Below are 21,066 nucleotides of genomic sequence, written 5' to 3'. Positions count from 1 at the left end.
TTCTACCCAAATAATCAAATAGACTAGTTAAACACGCCATCACACTTCTACCCAAATAACTAAATAGACTAGTTAAACACGCCATCACGCTTCTACCCAAATAACTAAATAGACTAGTTAAACACGCCATCACGCTTCTACCCAAATAATCAAATAGACTAGTTAAACACGCCATCACACTTCTACCCAAATAACTAAATAGACTAGTTAAACACGCCATCACGCTTCTACCCAAATAATCAAATAGTTAAACACGCCATCACACTTCTACCCAAATAACTAAATAGACTAGTTAAACACGCCATCACGCTTCTACCCAAATAATCAAATAGTTAAACACGCCATCACACTTCTGCCCAACCCAAAATAACCCAGCAGACTAGTTAAACACGCCATCACGCTTCTACCCAAATTACTAAATAGACAAGTTAAACACGCCATCACGCTTCTACCCAAATAATCAAATAGTTAAACACGCCATCACACTTCTACCCAAATAACCTAATAGACTAGTTTCACACGCCATCACGCTTCTACCCAAATAATCAAATAGACTAGTTAAACACGCCATCACACTTCTACCCAAATAACTAAATAGACTAGTTAAACACGCCATCACGCTTCTACCCAAATAATCAAATAGACTAGTTAAACACGCCATCACACTTCTACCCAAATAACTAAATAGACTAGTTAAACACGCCATCACGCTTCTACCCAAATAATCAAATAGTTAAACACGCCATCACACTTCTACCCAAATAACTAAATAGACTAGTTAAACACGCCATCACGCTTCTACCCAAATAATCAAATAGTTAAACACGCCATCACACTTCTACCGAAATAACTAAATAGACTAGTTAAACACGCCATCACGCTTCTACCCAAATAATCAAATAGTTAAACACGCCATCACGCTTCTACCCAAATAACTAAATAGACTAGTTAAACACGCCATCACGCTTCTACCCAAATAATCAAATAGTTAAACACGCCATCACGCTTCTACCCAAACAACTAAATAGACTAGTTAAACACGCCATCACGCTTCTACCCAAATAATCAAATAGTTAAACACGCCATCACGCTTCTACCCAAATAACCAAATAGACTAGTTAAACACACTATCATGCTTCTGCCCAAATAACCAAGCAGACTAGCTCACTCCCTACTTTCCACCTGCAGAAAAAAATGTAAAAGAATAATGAAGACTTTGTCAAGCTGGACTTCCCCCTCTTGTCCCAAAGCCAAGCTTGAGCTAATGGAGCTGGGTCATACTAATGAGAGGGCCTGGAGGAGCGTGGCCATTCAGAGAGGACAATGGCCCTGACTGGAGCATGAATACCCATCAAAACCCAGCCACAATGACAGCGTGGCACAGCGGCGTATTCATCATGGCACACACAAAGGAGCTTGTGACACCACGCGTTTGCCATTACTGCCTGGAAGGTCAAATGAGCTGGCATTATTAGCCGCCGAAGGTCAAGACTGGCAGTCTAGCCACCAATGAATGACAAAGAAGCAGAGGTGCACAGCCTATCGCCACGGTGACGGCAATAAAATGTCACTCTTGCCATGGTTTACCTTGCAGGCCAGATCCTGAGGATGAGTCACGTAGCACAAGACCGTTTTTCCATGTTTTAATGGCCTTTAATGAGTTATGTGTGGAGCTGTGTGCTTGCTGAAGGGATGTGGTGGCAGGTGAGTGTTTTACTCATCCTCTCCTCTCTCTCTCTCCATCTCTATCTCTCTTCCTTTCCATCTTTGTCTCTTCCTCCCTCTCTTCCTCCCTCTCTCTCTCTCTCTCTCTCTCTCTCTCTCTCTCTCTCTCTCTCTCTCTCTCTCTCTGTGGGGAGGCGAACAATAGGAGGCTGATGAGGGCCTTGCCGGAGCTAAGTACAGTAAATCATCCACTGCAGATGCACTCACATATCCTCACACACACACACACACACACACACACACACACACACACACACACACACACACACACACACACACACACACACACACACACAGACACACACACTCTATGGAGGTCCTCCAGACATAAAAGAAACAGCTTGTCAAACTAAATTTAAACATGGGCACACAGAGACACACAGACACAGACACAGACACAGACAGACACAGACAGACACAGACAGACACAGACACACGCACGGAGGCACAGAAGAAAGCAAACACAGAAATGCTCAGTAGCTGCAGTACTGGTTCACACTGCATCCAGCAAAAGAAAAACTGAACATATTTGAAAAAATAAACTGAGCCACTGAGTGTGTGCGAGTGAGTGTGCGTGTGTGTGTGTGTGCGTGTGCATGCGTGCAGATGGTGTGAAGGGGGTGGCTGGCATAGTTAAAAGAGTGAAGTTAAGCGCCAGCCTGTGTTGTTCAGTGTCAGTGTCAGTGCTGTGCCGTGGGCAGCCTTAGCTGTGAGAGTGTCCTGGGCGACAGCAGACGGAGGGGGGGAGTGTTGAAGGACGTCAGGGCCACAGCCACGCATCCCTCCTTCATCACTGTCACTGTGACCACACACACACACACACACACACACACACACACACACACACACACACACACACACACACACACACACACACACACACACACACACACACACACACACACACACACACACACACACACACACACACACACACACACACCACAGAGCAATCAGGTGTGGCAGCCAGACTCAGCACACAGCACCCAACACACAACACTCTTCCAGGGACAGGGCACACAGGCACACACACACACACACACACATAGCTACATCAAGGCAAAAACAAATGCACTGATCAATAGAATAAAATAAAGCGCCTAAGTACAAGTCAGTGATCTCGAACCAAGTGCCGACAGAAACAAACTAATGACTCTGTTCCACAGCCTCTGCTGCCAGGCTACTGTCAGCTGGCTGGCAGCGGGGCTTGTTGACGTGTGTGTGTGTGTGTGTGTGTGTGTGTGTGTGTGTGTGTAACACTCTGCTGGGGTACAGCTGGATTCTGCAGGCGCATCCTGACACACACGTGGTCTGTGGTCAAGACAAACAAAAGGCCTAAAACTCAGCCTCTCAAAAGTCATCCCGCACATTTACTGTGTGAGGAGTATTTGTGCGAAAATGCATTCAACCTCTACAACCTCATTAGGTCAGGATGCGGTCAGCCAAGGAGGAAGACCCCAGTGGTCTGACAAGCCAGCTCAGGTACAGTGGTGCACAGATGGAGGTTATAGATCCATCCGCCACACACACACACACACACACACACACACACACACACACACACACACACACACACACACACACACACACACACACACACAATCACTCCTCCGCTCCCACATATCAATTAAAAGCCCCCGGCCCCTTAAGCATGCTTATCGACGGGCCATAAAGCTGAAGCATAACAGGAGCTGCTCCATTAGGCCCCTGGGTGATGCAGCCAGGCTTATTTACAGCGAGGCGCGCTCCGCGTGGATCAACCCTGTCAATCAGACACTGACAGCTCCGAGAGGGGGGGGGGGGCGGACAGGGGAGGCAGGGAAGACAGGAAACACGAAAGGGAAGAGAGGAGGCAGGAGGTAAGGGGGAGAGGGGCAGGTGTCACCTAAATTAGTCCAGAAAAAGACCCAAGGAGACACAAGCCAGCCTCATCCAAGACACTATAAGGTACTCAGCAGAGCACAGTAATGCTGTATTGGGCTGTAATGTTGGAAACTACAAGAACACGTTGAATCGTCGACTATGAAGACTCCAGATCAGCCTATATATATGATACAACTACACTTCATAATCATCAGCAGCCACCTTATCTCTGCCTTCTGATTGTGTGTGGCTGGCCGACTGACCCAGCAACCAAACCCTTCCACGGAGACAAGCTGACCTGGCCAGGCTGAGCTTGCTTGGGAAGCATGGAGGGGGTGAAGGGTCTGGAGACGGAGCGAATGCCAGAGGGCACAGTGGTGGTGGGGGGGGGGGGGGAGGTTGGGGACTGTGTGTTTGACTCACGCTGCAGTTCTCCGGCGGCACCAGCAGCTGGGTGATCTCTCCTCCGTGGACACAGAAGATGTGCTTCATCTCGCCAGTGAAGATGTCCCACACGATGACGGAGAAGTCCACCCCTCCGGACACCAGGGAGCGCTGGTCGTACCGCGCAGACACCTGGTTTGGGTACAGCAGACACGTCACCTTGTCCCGATGGCCCCTAAGGGTGCGGTGGGGGGGCCAGCCTGGTAGATACACACAAACAAACAAACAAATACATAAACAGACAAACAAACAGGCATCACAATAGACAGGTCAGGTGCTGCCAATTAAGAAAATAATTTTGAGATTACATGCATTAAGCATACAGTACCTTACGTAAGTATTCACCCCCTTGGATGTTTTACCCTTTTATGGCTTTTATAAATCAGTCATGGTCAATATAAGTTGTCTTTTTGGACAAAAAAAATCACAAAATAGCTCTCTTTAATGTCAAAGTGAAAATATATTTCTACACAGTCATGTAAATTAAATACAAATATGTAATGAAAATAAGTGATTGCATAAGTATTCACCCCCTTTATCACCCCCTTTATATAGACTGACCTAATTCAACAGAGGTCCAGTCAATTGGTGCTAGAAGTCTCACAATTAGTGATATGGGGATCAGTGTGCAGTAAATGTGTCTCAAGTGATTGTAGTATAACGACACCTGTGTCTGGAAGGTCTATTCACTGGTCAGTATTCAGTAATCAGTATTCCTGGCTACTGTTACAACATGAAGACCACAGATCACCCTAAGAAACTCAGAGAAAAGGTTATTGAAAAGTACAGGTCAGGGGAAGGATACAAAAAAATGTCCAAGGCACTTAACATCCCCTGAAATTCTGTTCAATCCATCATCAAGAAATGGAAGGAATATGGCACATGTGTAAATCTGCCTAGATCAGGCCGTCCTTACAAACTGAGTGACCATGCAAGAAGGAAACTAGTAAGAGAGGCCACCAAGACACCTATGACTACTCTGAAGAAGTTTCAAGCTTCAGCAGCTGGTATGGGAGAGACTCTGCATACCACCACTGTTGCCTTGGTTCTTCACCAATCAAAGCTTCATTGAAGAGAGCCACTGTTGAAAAAATGCTCCACTTTGGTCTCATCAAACCACAGAACCTTCTTCCAATTGACCATGGAGACTTCCACATGCCTTTTGGCGAACTGTAGTCGATCCTTTTTTTCAACAGTGGCTCTCTTCCATAAAGCTTAGATTGGTGAAGAACCAAGGCAACAGTGGTGGTATGCAGAGTTTCTCCAATCTCAACTGCTGAAGCTTGAAACTTCTTCAGAGTAGTCATAGGTCTATTGGTGGCCTATCTTACTAGTCTCCTTCTTGAACGGCCCCTCAGTTTGTGAGGACGGCCTGATCTAGGCAGATTTACACATGTGCCACAATCCATCCATTTCTTGATGATGGATTTAACAGAATTCCAGGGGATGTTTAGTGCCTTGGACATTTTTTTGTATCCTTCCCCTGACTTATACTTTTCAACAACCTTTTCTCTGAGTTGCTTTGAGTGATCTTGGGTCTTAATGGTTTAACAATAGCCAGTAATACTGATTACTGAATACTGACCAGTGAATGGACCTTCCAGACACAGGTGTCGTTATACTACAATCACTTGAGACACATTCACTGCACACTGACCCCCATTACACAAATTGTGAGACTTCTAGCACCAATTGGCTGGACCTCTGTTGAATTAGGTCAGTCTATACAAAGGGGGTGATAAAGGGGGTGAATACTTATGCAAGCACTTATTTTCATTACATATTTGTATTTAATTTACATAACTGTGTAGAAATATATTTTCACTTTGACATTAAAGAGAGCTATTTTGTGAATTTTTTTGTCCAAAAAGCCAACTTATATTGACCATGACTGATTTATAAAAGCCATAAAAGGGTAAAACATCCAAGGGGTCGAATACTTACGCAAGGTACTGTATGTGTTAATGTTTTCAAAACATAATTACTGGCAGCCCTTATCGGTAGCAAAATTGCTTAAACAGATTTCAGTGTGTGAAATACATTTCAATAATGTATTATGTCATATACTACCAACTCCATGTATTTTAGTATCCATGTATAATGTAATGTTTTAATGTGTGTGTGATTTACAGGGTGTGTCCGCACATAGTGTTTTGCTTGTGTGTGTGTGTGTGTGTGTGTGTGTGTGTATACAGGTCCCAGTCACCTCTGCGTAGCATGTGTTCTCCTTGCAGTAGCTGAACGATGGCAGTCTGGGTGGCAGGCACCAGGATGATGCTGCCGTCCTCGCGGCCACACACCAGCCGGCCCTGCCCCGGGATGTAGACGCTGGCCGTCACCTTGATGGGCTCCTCGGAGCCTGGCATCACACTGAGCTGGTCAATGATGCCAGCCGAACAGGGCATGAGCTTGTCGAAGGCACCCTGCAAGCTGATGGAGGAGGTAACCTGCAGCTCTGTGAGAGGAAAGATACAGGGCTCATTATTAAACACACAAACACACACAGAGAAGCATTTTCTGAACGTTTATGTATTTCATGATGTATTTTTGCTGCTTTGAACGCCTATTGGGCAAAGTAAAAGGGGCTAATGGTGGAATGTGAGATTTGGACTCAAATTCCGCTGTGCTTAAATTCACCATCAGGCTGACAGTGAAGGGTGAAGGCTCTAAATGTACTGTACAGTACACAATTTTACCAGCAGAGGGTGATAATGAGGCTGTATCACAACAAAAGTATTTCCCTTATCTCACCAATCTATCTGTTTAAATATGAATGAGGGCACAGCCATGCAATATTGACTTTTAGAGAAAAGTAAAATGTGTGGGTTGTTGGTAGAATTCTACGGGGTGTAAATACATGGTGTCTGCGTGTACATGTGGCTGAGCCGCGCATGTGTGCACCTGCAGCCGAGGAGAGGGGCTGTAGAGGAGAGGTCTCCGGGACGCTCCAGAGGGAGAGGCAGCCGGCGGAGTCGCCCTGCACCAGCAGCTTGTGGAAGGGCTCGCGCCGGCCATAGAAGAAGCGCGTCACCGGAGGGCATATGAGCAGCTGCAGGACGCCAGGAGAGCAGAAGAAACCACATCAGACACATTCGGGGGCAGGAGTCTGGCCATTGGGTCAAGGGCTGGAGTCCACACCATCCTCTCCCCACTTCATCTGCACCAGGGGGCCAGTGGCAGGGTGGGACGGGACGTTTAGGTATATGGCCCTGAGAATCAGTGGAACTTCTATTCAAATTCAAATCTATTCTACTAGTCTGAGCTGCAGTAGACCCCAACCCTTGACTCAGGTACACCAGCCACAAAACAGAAAACAAAACAAACAAACAGGAAACTGAATACATTCAAAACACACAGAAGCACACACACACACGCACACACACACACACACACAAGAAGCTTTTAAAGTAAAAAAAACCACACAGCAAAACTCTGCAAGATTCAGGGTGGCTGAAAGTGACCGGAGAGAGAGAGAGAGTTCCAGCAGGAATGGGGTCGGTAGGGACAGGGAAGAATGGTGGCAATGAAAGCAAGGCAGCGGACGGTTACATCTACGTCAGTCTACCTTCACAAGACAGTCTACCGTCACAAGACAGTCTACCGTCACAAGATGGTCTCAACTTCGTCAGTCTACCATCAAAAGACTGTCTCGTCTGCCGTCACAAAACAGTCTCGTCTACATCAGTCTACCGTCACAAGACCGTCTACCGTCACCAGACCGTCTCAACTTCGTTTGTCTACCGTCACAGAAGTCTCGTCCACATCAGTCCAGCAGCACAAGACAGTCTCGTCTACTACCTAGGTGTGGGACAGGGTCAGTCTACCGTCACAAGACAGTCTAGCAGCACAAGAAACGTCTCACCTACGTCAGTCTACCGCACATGAGTCTCGTCTACCGTCACAAAACATTCTCGTCTACATCAGTCTACCGTCACAAGACAGTCTTGTCTACGTCAGTCTACCGTCACAAGAACCTTCTCCTCTTCTACCTAGATCCTACCTACGGCTCAAGGGCACTAATGCGTGCAGTCTACTGCCACAAGACAGTCTTGTCTACTATCTAGGTATGGGACAGGGTCAGTCTACCGTCACAAGACAGTCTACCATCACAAGAACCGTCTCATCTATGTCAGCCTACCGTCACAAGACAGTCTTGTCTACTATCTAGGTATGGGATAGGGTCAGTCTACCGTCACAAGACAGTCTTGTCTACGTCAGTCTACCGTCACAAGAACCTTCTCCTCTTCTACCTAGATCCTACCTACGGCTCAAGGGCACTAATGCGTGCAGTCTACTGCCACAAGACAGTCTTGTCTACTACCTAGGTGTGGGACAGGGGCACTGAAGCGTGCTAGTAGTGGGGTGACCACAGTTAGGGAGTCATACAGAGATGAGGAATAGGAGAAGAGGGCAAAGAGGAAGATGAACTGCAGCTCATGCAGTCTGCATACATGGCCCCTCGCTCCATTAGTCTCACCACACAGGGCACCACATAACCCTCCCTGAGTGAGAACACAAGCAGGCACACAGAGATGGACAGGCAGCATGAGGTCGTCCATCTGTGAAGAGGTACGAGTGGAGAAGGTGATCTGGCCTGGGGAAACGCTGCTACTCTGCATCTGATCTTCTGCAAGCTTTTCAATAGCCTTACAGTCCTTACTTCACCTGAAATCTCTCTGGTGCATACGTGCATATGCCTATGCAGAATGACCCAACTCTTTCATCAAGGGATGTCTACGGCTACATTATGTGAGTGAAGTTGAACATCAGTAAAAGTCCTTACTTTCATTCCAGATCTGCTGACTTTAGCATATGAATGTCCATGTATGGTTTATGAAAAGGGCTGAGTTTTGGCTGACATTTTGAGAGTGCCCTAATGATGTTGCTACCCAACTCAATACAGTGAGTGCTCTAGCTAATGATGTTGCTACCCAACTCAATGCAGTGAGTGCCCTAGCTGATGATGTTGCTACCCAACTCAATGCAGTGAGTGCCCTAGCTGATGATGTTGCTACCCAACTCAATGCAGTGAGTGCCCTAGCTGATGATGTTGCTACCCAACTCAATACAGTGAGTGCTCTAGCTAATGATGTTGCTACCCAACTCAATACAGTGAGTGCCCTAGCTGATGATGTTGCTACCCAACTCAATGCAGTGAGTGCCGGCTGGAAGAGTGAGGGCCAGACAACAGGGAGAATCCTGGATCCATTCCTGATGGGCCAACATATCACTGCAAAGTACCCCCTTATAGCTTTTGTCTCCCAGTTCTACCACCATAGAGATTTTCTCTCCCAGTTCTACCACCATAGAGTTTTTCTCTCCCAGTTCTACCACCATAGAGGTTTGGTCTCCCAGTTCTACCACCATAGAGCTTTTGTCTCCCAGTTCTACCACCATAGAGATTTTCTCTCCCAGTTCTACCACCATAGAGCTTTTCTTTCCCAGTTCTACCACCATAGAGCTTTGGTCTCCTAGTTCTACCACCATAGAGCTTTGGTCTTCCAGTTCTACCACCATAGAGCTTTGGTCTTCCAGTTCTACCACCATAGAGCTTTGGTCTTCCAGTTCTACCACCATATAGCTTTTGTCTTCCAGGTCTACCACTATATAGCTTTTCTCTCCCAGTTCTACCACCATATAGCTTTTCTCTCCCAGTTCTACCACCATAGAGATTTTCTCTCCCAGTTCTACCACCATAGAGCTTTGGTCTCCTCCTCCAACCAATTGTGTTAGGACCACAAGCACAGGTCTCTGAGCAGAGAGCTTCATTATGGAGGGCACCTCTACACATACATGTAGTCTCAGAGGAAAAAGTAACATTTCACTATACCAGTTGACAACCTGGCAACCTAACTTAATCATTAAAGAACTTCAACTTCATCAACCTACAATACAATGTGAACTATTCTGATTAAGAAGCTAGTGTGACAAATCACCAAAGAAATAGCAATGAACTTTACAAACCCTCAAAGAGGCATCAAGCGGCATCCAAATATGAATGGAACTCCACAATGTTACAACTAACAATCACACACCACCCTTTAAAAGCTAAAGGGGCTTACAGGTTAAGCAGTTGAGGGAGGTTCTCTGAGGTAACCATAGTTCAGTTTTGTTTTAAAGAGTGGGAGAGGTGCAAGAAACCACTCAGATACTGGCAAACAGTTTCCACACTTCTTCCTCCTGGTTCAATTAATTTACAGTACATTAAAAGAAAACTCTAAGTAAAGTTCAAGTACATTTCAAGTGTTTGAATGTTTGTTATTTGTTGTACTTGCTCTTGCAGTAAAAACATCTTTTATAATAATCATTAAATGAAAGGAAACAGTACTCTGCATTGCCCTGCTCAATGCAACAGGCTTTAAACCTAACCAAATGGTGCTAGCCCAATTCCTGTCCTCTATGTACTGTTGACACTGGGCATCTATGGAGAAGCAGCCTGGGGACTTTGCATGCATCTTCACCAGGTGAAGACTTATGAGGGCAGGAGTTTGATGACTTGACTGTTTAGTGGGGAAGAGCATGAGTCCAAGTGAACCAGAGTGAGTGGAGGGAAACTGGCCTTGGGACAGCAACGTAGGGGCAGAAACGCGGCCACAGGCCTCTCTCCTGGCATCCAATCAGATTCGCCGCTCTGCACATGGGGACCAATTGCCTATTTACTGAACTGAATTTGGATCCACAATATGTTACACTGGGTAAATATAAATACTTCCTTTTTCCTATAAACCATTTTCTGAATTCATAAAAGATTTTAGCTTTAATGAGATATCAGTTCAGTTTAGGTTGTATTTCACTGGCCTGGCCACTGAGTTGTATAAGAGTAGGTGAAGCACAGGTGCACTGCTGTGTCAGGCTTTCTTTAGGGGCTGGAGCGTGTGAATGGGTGATTGGATGCTGCAGGGAATCTGAGGCTGGGGAGCTCCCCCTCTGTCCTGCTGTGGGCTGGGCTTACTGGTGCCTCTAGAGGCCGCTGGAGGTACAGCAGCTGAGGGGTGTACAGCGCTGGGTCGACCGCCACGTCGGGGAGACACACCACAAGCTCCCCCTCACACCCCTCCTCTACCTGGGGACGCAGGCGTCCACGCGTGGGGTGGGTGACGGGGGGTGGGGGTCACGGACAAGGTAAACAAAAATAAAACACCACAGAAGAGGTACACACAGCAAATTAACACACATATACACACGCCTGCACACTACACAAGGTGAATTAACATACAAGACATACAGTAGCAAAACAAGACTAAAACACAAAAACACAGACAACATAAGCCACTGTGGGAGACCTGCAGAACTGACATGCTCACACAGATCTGAGCAAAATAGCAGCAGTAACAGAGGATCAATTGTACTTTTTCATGTTAAGTTGCTAGTTAGTAAAACTGCAGAAAAAAATTATTAAATGAAGGAAATTAATTGATGGGGGCTTAATCATAGATTTTATCATTGTAAAATTTAAACTGGATCATGATGTTGTGAGGTCAGTGTTCAGAGCATTGGGAAGGTGGAGGACGAGGAGCTGCGGGTCAGTCAGGAGGAGGGGAGGGGAGGAGGGGAGAAGTAAAGAGAGGGAGAGAGAAAGGAGAGGAGGAGGGACCTGTTTGTCAGCGCGATCTGCGATGCTGTAGACCAGAGGAGGAATGGAGCCCTCTGTTGTCTTTCCTACGTCACTGCGGAAATGCTCACTGGCAGGCAGGCAGCTGGAGAAAACACACACACACACACACACACACACACACACACACACACACACACACAGAAAGAGAGGGGGACGTTTTCAGACAGTAAAAGAACAACAAAAACATTCAAGCTGTACAGCATATACCCAAAGTATTAAAAAGGAAGTAATAATTTTCAGAAAGTTTGGGGCAAAGCATCACCTCTATAGCAGCTCTCTCAAACACACACACACACACACACACACACACACACACACACACACACACACACACACACACACCTGGCGGGCAGCTTGTAGATGTAGCTGCATCCGTCCTCTGTCCAGATGATGACTTTATCAGCGGCGATGAAGTCTCCTCCGGTCCAGGCCTGGTCATTCTCACTGGGCACGGAGCACAGCAGGGAGAAGTCCCCCGCATCCAACACCTGACACACAAGTCAAACACGTCAGCAACCACCAGAACACACACCTTACACACTCTTACACAGACAAACAACAGAGGAACCAAAAGTTGGCATCCAATATATATATATACAGCCGCGGAAAAAATTAAGAGACCACTTCAAAATTATCAGTTTCTCTGGTTTTACTATTTATTGGTATGTGTTAAAGTAAAATGTGCATTTAAGTTTTATTCTATAACCTACTGGCAACATTCCTACCAAATTTCAAATAAAAATATTGTCATTTAGATCATTTATTTGCAGAAAAATGACAATTGGTCAAAATAGCAAAAAAGATGCAGTGTCTTCAGATCTCGAATAATGCAAAGAAAACAAGCTCATATTCATTTTTAAACTACACAATACTAATGCTTACACTTAGGAAGAGTTCAGAAATCAATATGTGGTGGAATAACCTTGATTTAAAATCACAACTTTCATGTGTCTTGGCATGCTCTCCACCAGTCTTTCACATTGCCGTTGGGTGACTTTATGCTACTCCTGGCGCAAGAATTCAAGCAGCTCGGCTTCTTTTCATGGCTTGTGACCATCCATCTTCCTCTTGATCACATTTCAGAGGTTTTTTATGGGATTCAGGTCTCGAAATTGGGCTGGCCATGACAGGGTCCTGATCTGGTGGTACTCCATCCACACCTTTACTGGCCTGGCTATGTGGCATGGAGCATTGCCCTGCTGGAAAAAACATTTCTCAGAGTTGGGGAACATTGTCAGAGCTAAAGGAAGCAAGTTTTTCTTCCGGGACAACGTTGTACTTTGCCTGGCTGAGGTTTGTAAAAGACCATAAGGATTGAAAAAAGCGGACTGGAGGGTCTTCTAGTTCGTCTTCTCTGATTAGTCCAATTTTCAGCTTTGCCCAACACATGGTCGTCTGATGGTTAGACGGAGACCTGGAGAGGCCTACAAGCCAGAGAGTCTTGCACCTACTGTGAAATCGGACTCATCAGAGAAGACAAACTTAGAAGAACCTCCAGTCCGCTTTTTCAATCCTTATGGTCTTTTACAAACCTCAGCCAGGCAAAGTACAACGTTGTCCCGGAAGAAAAACTTGCTTCCTTTTGCTCTGACAATGTTCCCCAACTCTGAGAAGTGTTTTTTCCAGCAGGGCAATGCTCCATGCCACACAGCCAGGCCAGTAAAGGTATGGATGGAGTACCACCAGATCAGGACCCTGTCATGGCCAGCCCAATTTCGAGACCTGAATCCCATAAAAAACCTCTGAAATGTGATCAAGAGGAAGATGGATGGTCACAAGCCATGAAAAGAAGCCGAGCTGCTTGAATTCTTGCGCCAGGAGTAGCATAAAGTCACCCAACGGCAATGTGAAAGACTGGTGGAGAGCATGCCAAGACACATGAAAGTTGTGATTTTAAATCAAGGTTATTCCACCAAATATTGATTTCTGAACTCTTCCGAAGTGTAAGCATTAGTATTGTGTAGTTTAAAAATGAATATGAGCTTGTTTTCTTTGCATTATTCGAGATCTGAAGACACTGCATCATTTTTGCTATTTTGACCAATTGTCATTTTTCTGCAAATAAATGATCTAAATGACAATATTTTTATTTGAAATTTGGTAGGAATGTTGCCAGTAGGTTATAGAATAAAACTAAAATGCACATTTTACTTTAACACATACCAATAAATAGTAAAACCAGAGAAACTGATAATTTTGAAGTGGTCTCTTAATTTTTTCCGCGGCTGTATATATATACTGTATATAGACAATCCATAAGGAGATGTGGGGCTCAGGCTCAGGCTCAGGCTTACCCTCCAGTACTTGGAGCAGACCACCAGCAGGGAGAGCTGGGTGAAGGTGCAGAAGGAGATGCTCTGGCAGCTCTGGCAGTGGATGGGCTTGGACTCCTCCTCAAACACTGGGTCCTGATCCTGCACAGCACACAGACGGGGACAGAGATAGAGAGGACAGAGAGGACAGTGAAGACAGAGAGGACAGTGAAGACGAAACACAACGCAGGTGTTGGGGCCAGATGAGGACGTTAGGTGAGGAGAATCACTCTGCCATACCTGCATTCTGCTTACATCGGAGGTTATGATCCACACCTTCAGTATGCCAGTGACTGAAACAGCGACTACAGTGTCCTCTGGAAGAAGAAACAACAGGAGGATAAGAGAGGTCAAGAAGAAGCAGACAGACAGACAGACAGACAGACAGATGAGGCAATAACACAAGAGAAACATTTGAACAGATATACAGTGGAGAAAAGAAATCTCTGTAAAGTCTGTAAAAAAGACCAGCAGTCTGTTGCACAGAAATATAAGAGCCCCGTAACCATTTAAGTGAATCATGTATACCTCAGTATCATGTATCGCATATAACAGACCGTAGAATATTTAAATATTACAAGCAGTATACTACATACTACAGCATACCAATGAATGAGATAAAAGCATATCATCTTTTTGCATCACAGATTGGGAATTGAGGTATGTGAAAATGACACGGGAGAGCGTGAGCTGCTGTGCAGTGACCCGTCTCAGCCGCCCCTACGTGATCTCTGCACAAGGGGCTTATCCCATCTGGCCTGGCGGCCGGGGGGGACGCAGCTGCTGGAGCTGACCTTGTGTGCGGTGCGAGCGGATGATGCTCATGGAGCTAATCCAGTCGGGAGAGATCTTGGACACCAGAGAGTACAGCACCTCCAGACTGGTGGCGTCCACCACCAGGATCTCAGGGTAGTGGCCATGGCAGAGGAGACGGCCCTCGCGCTGGGTGCCGATGGTGAACTGGTAAAACTGGAGAGGGAGAGAGAGAGACATTTTGAATGCACTAAATGACTGACTTTCTCAAAGCTAGTTTAACGGTGCACATTCTGAAACCAAAACGAAGATCTCAAAGACAAAGTACTTTAGTCTCATAACATTTCTGCATATTTCTATTTTACTGTAACAAGCGTCACACAGGTGAGATTGGGATAAGTAGTCACATAGGTGTGTTGTCACAATCTCAAAACTGAAAAAGCTCCATTGTGTGACCTTTTTACCTTGGCATACCACATTTCAAGCAATACATTTTTTTTTTCACTTTTCTATAATTAGAGGTTTTAGTAGTGTGTGCTTTGAAACCTTAACTATAGTCTTGCCTTGAGATTTAGCTTTAATTAGTGAGTTTATGGCAAGTTGACACAGTGTCCAGGGGGCAATGTTGACTTTTCAGGGGTTTTCTCCCCTGATCTGGAGATGCAGGGTACATCACTAGGCCAGCAGACAACTACTGTGGTGTAAGCACAGAAGTGCAGCATTTAAAACCCTTCCTATGTGGACACAGGAAGAAAAGGCCAGTGCAGGGAGGGAAGGAAGACAAACAAACAACTCATCATCAGATGAGAACAAGTGTTTCTGCCTTGTCTGTGTGGAACTCTTTTGAAGAGGCCAGCCAAACGAGACTGTGTGAGATGCAGCAAATGGCCCCTGCTGTGTGTAGGCTACCTCAGGAAAGGTCATTTATGTTTTACCAGAATTGTGACTTTGAATAGTGCTGGCAGGCCAAAGAGCATTGACTTAGATTCAGTCTGTCATCATGATGTTTACTGATGGGCATGATTATCTGGCATCCTTTTTTAGAAATGATTGGTTACTTTTATGGTTTACTTAAGGTGTTGAGCTTAATTTCAGATATAAAATAGAAATAAATCTATGTTCACAATGAATTACTTGTTCTTATTTGATCAGTAATCCAATGTGACCACTTACACACTTATAGAGCACCCTCTCAAGTTAATGCATAATCATTTTGAACTGAAATATTGACAATACAAAGAATACGAAATATGCGCCCAACACTTAGGGCTTTCATCTGGTACAATATTCTCCCCATTCTGTTGTGTAGTTTGCAGACATTGCTAGAAAAACTGACAAGTGTGACAGCATGCCCCTGTCTCCCCTACTTTAAACTCAAAAGAAGATCAGTGAATCAGGTCCACTGGTTTTCTGATTGTCATATTCAAGCATTGGCTCCTACCTGGATGCCAGTGTGAGCGCAGGCCAGCTTGGTGAACTCAATACAGCGGCCATCATTGACGTCCCACAGGCACATCTCACTGCACAGAAAAGGGTGGGGATGGGCAGGGGGGGGGAGGGAGGATGAGAGTGCACCTTTAAAATCTCAGCTACTCGCTGCCTTTCTTTCTCACTCACACTCTCTCGCGGTCTCACAAACACACAGTTCCGCAGCAACGATCCATCACACACACACACACACACACACACACACACACACACACACACACACACACACACACACACACACACACACACACACACACACACACACACACACACACACACACACACTCACACACTCACCCACTCTCTGAAGCGCTGACAAGGTACTGCTTGTCGCTGCCAACATTGGCTTTGGACAAACAGGTGATGGAAGCAGTGTGTCCAAACAGAAGGGCACGTGGACTTATCTGGAAGAGCAAGGCAGACAGAGAGAGAGAAACAGGGAAGAGATGAATGAAAAACACCGTTTAGGGTTCATAGTGACCACTATAACACCCAACGACACCATAAAATGACATCATAATAGAAAGCTCAGAGTGTTGCATTATCGGTGGCTTATCCTCACCTCCAGCTCGGGCGTCATGTCCCAGATGCAGATCTGTCCATCATGGCAACCTGTGATGATGGTGGCGAAGTCATCCATCACCAGCAGACTGGAGATGCAGTGTGTGGGTGCGCGGCGGCCCCACAGCACTATGGGTAATACCAGGCTGTTTCCCGACATGTTCTCTTGTGAACTAGAGTCGAAGAAGAAAAAAGAACATTACAACTCATCAATGCGTAATCCCATCTTTATGCTTAGGCAACCTGATGATTTATCTCTCCATCATAAGTACTGAGACGACATGGAGTTTCACTTTCTGGGTCTAGTGGCACTTTCAACAGATTTACACTTTACAGACAACTACAGCCAAAACTCTAAAAATGAGGGTAACAAAGGAAACAGAAAAACAAGTTCTTCATTAATAAGCAAGAGAAAAGAAAGAGCATCCTATGGGCCACCTGATGCTCAGAGTTGTCATTAGAGCTTCAGACACTTTCATTACAGTGTTAATGGTGGAATGAGAGTTACCTAATTAAAGCCCTTTACTGATCGATGACTTCCGCTTACAAGCCTTTACTGGCCAGTGTCACACATACCCAAGCTCTATCTGAAAATGGACTTGCCATTTTGGAAGAAGAGGAACTGTTGAGCTATGGTAGCTATGGTATGGTAGTTCAATCGCCACACAGCTACCAGAACAATATCTTCTAATGCCCTCCAAAAAGTGTTCAATAGCATGGACTAACACTCCTGCCAATACTGGGGATAAGGGCCGAGGGAACAAACTAAAGTTTCGAATCTGATTCAATATCGATAGGAATGAGATTAACTACTTTTTAGCAGCTTTCCATATTTAGAGTGTGCGTGTGTGTGTGTCCTGTGTCGCCTCCATGTATTCACGTGTGCGATGTGACGCTTGTGCGATTGAAGTCTGAAGTCTGACCATCCAGGAACAGTTTGGTGATGAACAATGCCTTTTCAAGCATGATAGCGCACCTTGCCATAAGGCAAAAGTGATATCTAGGTGGCTCGGGGAACAAAATATTAATATTTTGGGTCCATTGGCCAGGGAACTCCCCAGGCCTTAATCCCATTGAGAACTTGTGGTCAATCCTCAAGAGGCAGGTGGACAAACAAAAAAAACTAATTCTGACAAACTCCAAGCATTGATAATGCAAGAATGGGCTGCCATCAAATAGAATGTGGCCCAGAAGTTAGCCTAATTGAGAGCATGCTAGGGCAGATTGCAGAGGTCTTGAAAGAGAAGGGTCAACACTGCAAATATTGACTTTTTGCATTAAAGGTACAATATGCAACAATTATGCTTCAGGATTAGGGTTAGGATAAGCAGTTTAACCTTAAAATAACAGCTTAAAAAAAATTGGGGCGCTACAATGACTTTTATGAGAATTGCGTCCGTGCCAATGGCATAGCAGGGTCGATAGGCATATAACTGCGTTCTGTAGTTTTGCCTGCCGATGCCCGCCAACCTGACTTTGATTACCTTCTGCCGATCTAGTAAGTAGCTTATTTGCCGTCTTGTTTAGTCTTGTGTTGCACATGATTGATGTTTGACTGTGTAAGGACAGTCGTTGAGTAATTAGTTTGTCATAATGTCAAAGTCAGCACATTTCAAGAGATTTCGTTAGTTTTAGCTGCTAGCATACCTTTAGCGAATAGCTATTAATCCTTAATGCACCTTTAACTTCATGTTATTGTCAATTAAAGCCTTTGACACTTATTAGCCTAAATGTTTGTAATTAGCCTATACTTCAGTCTTTCATAGTAACATCTGACAAAAATATCTAAAGAAACTGAAGCAGCAAACTTTGTAAAAATGTATATTTGGGTCATTCTCAAAACTTTTGGCCACGACTGTACTATGAAGCCAAATGAAGTCGAGGCCTGCACTTCAGCATAGACTCATCCACATCTATTCACAAAACAGAGGGTCGGTTATTCTATACGCTAAATAACACACTATAAGCCCCATAAACATGTAAACATCTTAGCAAATAACACAGGACCTAAGCCTGGAGGCAGAATGCTTTTGCCACAAAATCTTTGCTTCCAGCCCACACAAAAACCTAACTTCAAACTCCCAACCCACCACTAAACACATGAATATGGATAATCATCAAGCACAGAGGTCCTTTAGCTATACGATAACCGATTGTTGAAAAACTGGTGCATTAGTCATATTGAGCTGTTTCTGGGGGCAATACTCCAATAAAATCAGAACGAATTCGACAGCTTGGTACATGGAATCCAACCATCTCTCTGAGAAATCTACCATATAACTAACCCTAACCCTAGGCCATATATGGCCTAGACTGATAAAAATATAGCCTGTAGTGTAGCTTGGAAGTGTAGCTTGGAAGACTTGAGGAAAGAATTCAGAAATTCAAAAAATAACCAACCTGACCAACAATGCTTTTTTTAATAGTAGGATGTCCATGTGCCAAATAATGGCATCTTTACACGTAGGATAACATGACTATCCATCAAGTGAACAGATAAGCCTACAAAAACATCAGGATTGGTAAGATAAACGACAGCTAAGAAAGGCATTTTTAGTACCACACTTACTCATCATCAACAAGAAGAGGAAACTTTATTATGACTCACATTCAGCATGACTGACTTCTCCAAAATAAACACTGAAACATTCTAAATGACCAAATAGCAAATCAATCCTTTTGCTCCTTGTTTTGAAAGAGGAAACAGCACCATGATGCTTACCCTTGATGTGATCATAACACTTCCATTTCCTACCTGACTACCTTGTGCCTTTTCACAGAAAACTGCAACCTGCGAAACATCGCTTTTATCTTCACAATGCGTACCAGCTTCATCGCAACAACGGTTTGCACACCAAATCCAAGATAATAAGAGTGAAAAGAAGGTTCACCGCTCAGACTCCCACACAGCCGATTACTATGGCAGTCGCACATACACTGCCAACAAGCAAAGTGGCAGACCCATCTATTGATCATATTTTCAGGGAAATCAATCAACATGCTTCTACAGGCAGGGTACAAATGGGGGCACGAGCGTCCGAATAATACAGGGTTACCCTGTGATGGTTGAATCTGTGAATGGCTACTCACTTCAATTATGTTCTTCTGTGGATGACTATGGATGTCTTAGACGATAAAGTGGCATACAGCCAGATAAGTCTTAACAGACCAGTCATGATGAATTCTGAGCTTATGTGTTCAACAGTTGCAAACAATCCAAATTAAGTCCAGAAAACAAACAGTGTAAGTGTAGGGTGGGTAGACTGTCTACCGTAGACAATGACAATCATGTGAATGCATTATAATACTGAGAGAGCAGCTGAGAGAGCAGCAGTGAGAGCTATCAATATGTTGATTTTAAAATAAATAGACAGAGGGTCCAAAACCTACCCTCCATGCAATCACACTCATTAAAAAGACAGGGTTCAATGTGCACGACCAACGGTTGACTACTTAAATGGCTCAGGTCCCACTTGTTCATAGCCCACGTCCTTATCGTTGTAACAGTCTCTCTTGGCTAGCTATCAAGATAGGCAGATGGGTGCCTACCTACAGTCAGGTAACGTTAGTCTCCTGCTCAGAGTATGAAGCTATCATTCACTATCAATCACACTCTTGGAATTGTCATGGAAGAATAAGCAGTTTTGTCATTATCAAAAGGGTAAATGTGTCGCTTATGGCCATCTTTCACTTGCTCGTAGACAACGATACCTTGGATGGATAATGATAATTTACGCTAAGCTGACTTGCTATTTGAAACCTGAAAGCAGCTTCCTACACCTGCCAACCAGCAACAGACCACTCGCTAAAGAGCCTTCACGTTAGCTTTTTAATAACGTTCTGTCTTACCAACATGCATCATTATGATCTTAAACATGCAAACAGACAAATGAGTACAAAACATGTATTAGATGCAAACACACCCGTTAAAGTAATGGTGCGGCATACCATTTAGCCATCAATCTAACCATACAGCTAGCTAAGCGCAGCTAGCTTTGACTGAATGCTCTTACCTCTCTACATGGCTCTGCCTTAGCTACCTTCATAATAATGCGATGTCGCAGCTTCCGGGTTGGTAATTTTCTCATCGAAATAAATGTACACGCACATATTACTTACCAGCGACGACCTCTAATTGAACATGTCCTTGATATGGCAGTCTTTTAGGAAAATATCGATACCATGAAAGGCGTAACAATTCTATTTTCTTATGTTAATTGCCCTCTGCAGCCTCCACGGTCAGCTGATCAGAGAACGGCACTGCGAGGTGACGTTGCAGTCAGTGACACACGACGTAACGGCAAA

The 21,066-nt window shown here is 44.8% G+C and overlaps 1 protein-coding gene across 1 annotated transcript in view; it reads right to left on the bottom strand.

The window, feature by feature from the left end:
* The window catches only part of wdr7 (WD repeat domain 7), a gene marked incomplete at its 3' end in the record, with an annotated part of 157,500 nt that extends 136,521 nt beyond the window's left edge, over positions 1-20,979 (bottom strand). Inside the window, exons 1-13 of the mRNA XM_080847060.1 lie at positions 20,881-20,979; positions 16,763-16,934; positions 16,498-16,604; positions 16,154-16,232; positions 14,754-14,928; positions 14,200-14,276; positions 13,942-14,061; positions 11,990-12,135; positions 11,627-11,729; positions 10,985-11,095; positions 6,934-7,081; positions 6,239-6,487; positions 4,012-4,232 (exon numbers count right to left, since the gene is read on the bottom strand). Of these exons, the coding sequence (XP_080703186.1) occupies positions 4,012-4,232; positions 6,239-6,487; positions 6,934-7,081; positions 10,985-11,095; positions 11,627-11,729; positions 11,990-12,135; positions 13,942-14,061; positions 14,200-14,276; positions 14,754-14,928; positions 16,154-16,232; positions 16,498-16,604; positions 16,763-16,921 (1,695 nt within the window). The 5' untranslated portion in view covers positions 16,922-16,934; positions 20,881-20,979. The remainder of the gene's footprint in view (positions 1-4,011; positions 4,233-6,238; positions 6,488-6,933; positions 7,082-10,984; positions 11,096-11,626; positions 11,730-11,989; positions 12,136-13,941; positions 14,062-14,199; positions 14,277-14,753; positions 14,929-16,153; positions 16,233-16,497; positions 16,605-16,762; positions 16,935-20,880) is intronic.
* Positions 20,980-21,066: the final 87 nt, after the last annotated feature.

Source organism: Sprattus sprattus, assembly GCF_963457725.1.
Source record: "Sprattus sprattus genome assembly, chromosome: 11".
NCBI lineage: Eukaryota > Metazoa > Chordata > Actinopteri > Clupeiformes > Clupeidae > Sprattus > Sprattus sprattus.
This window is presented reverse-complemented; position numbering and strand designations above follow the sequence as displayed.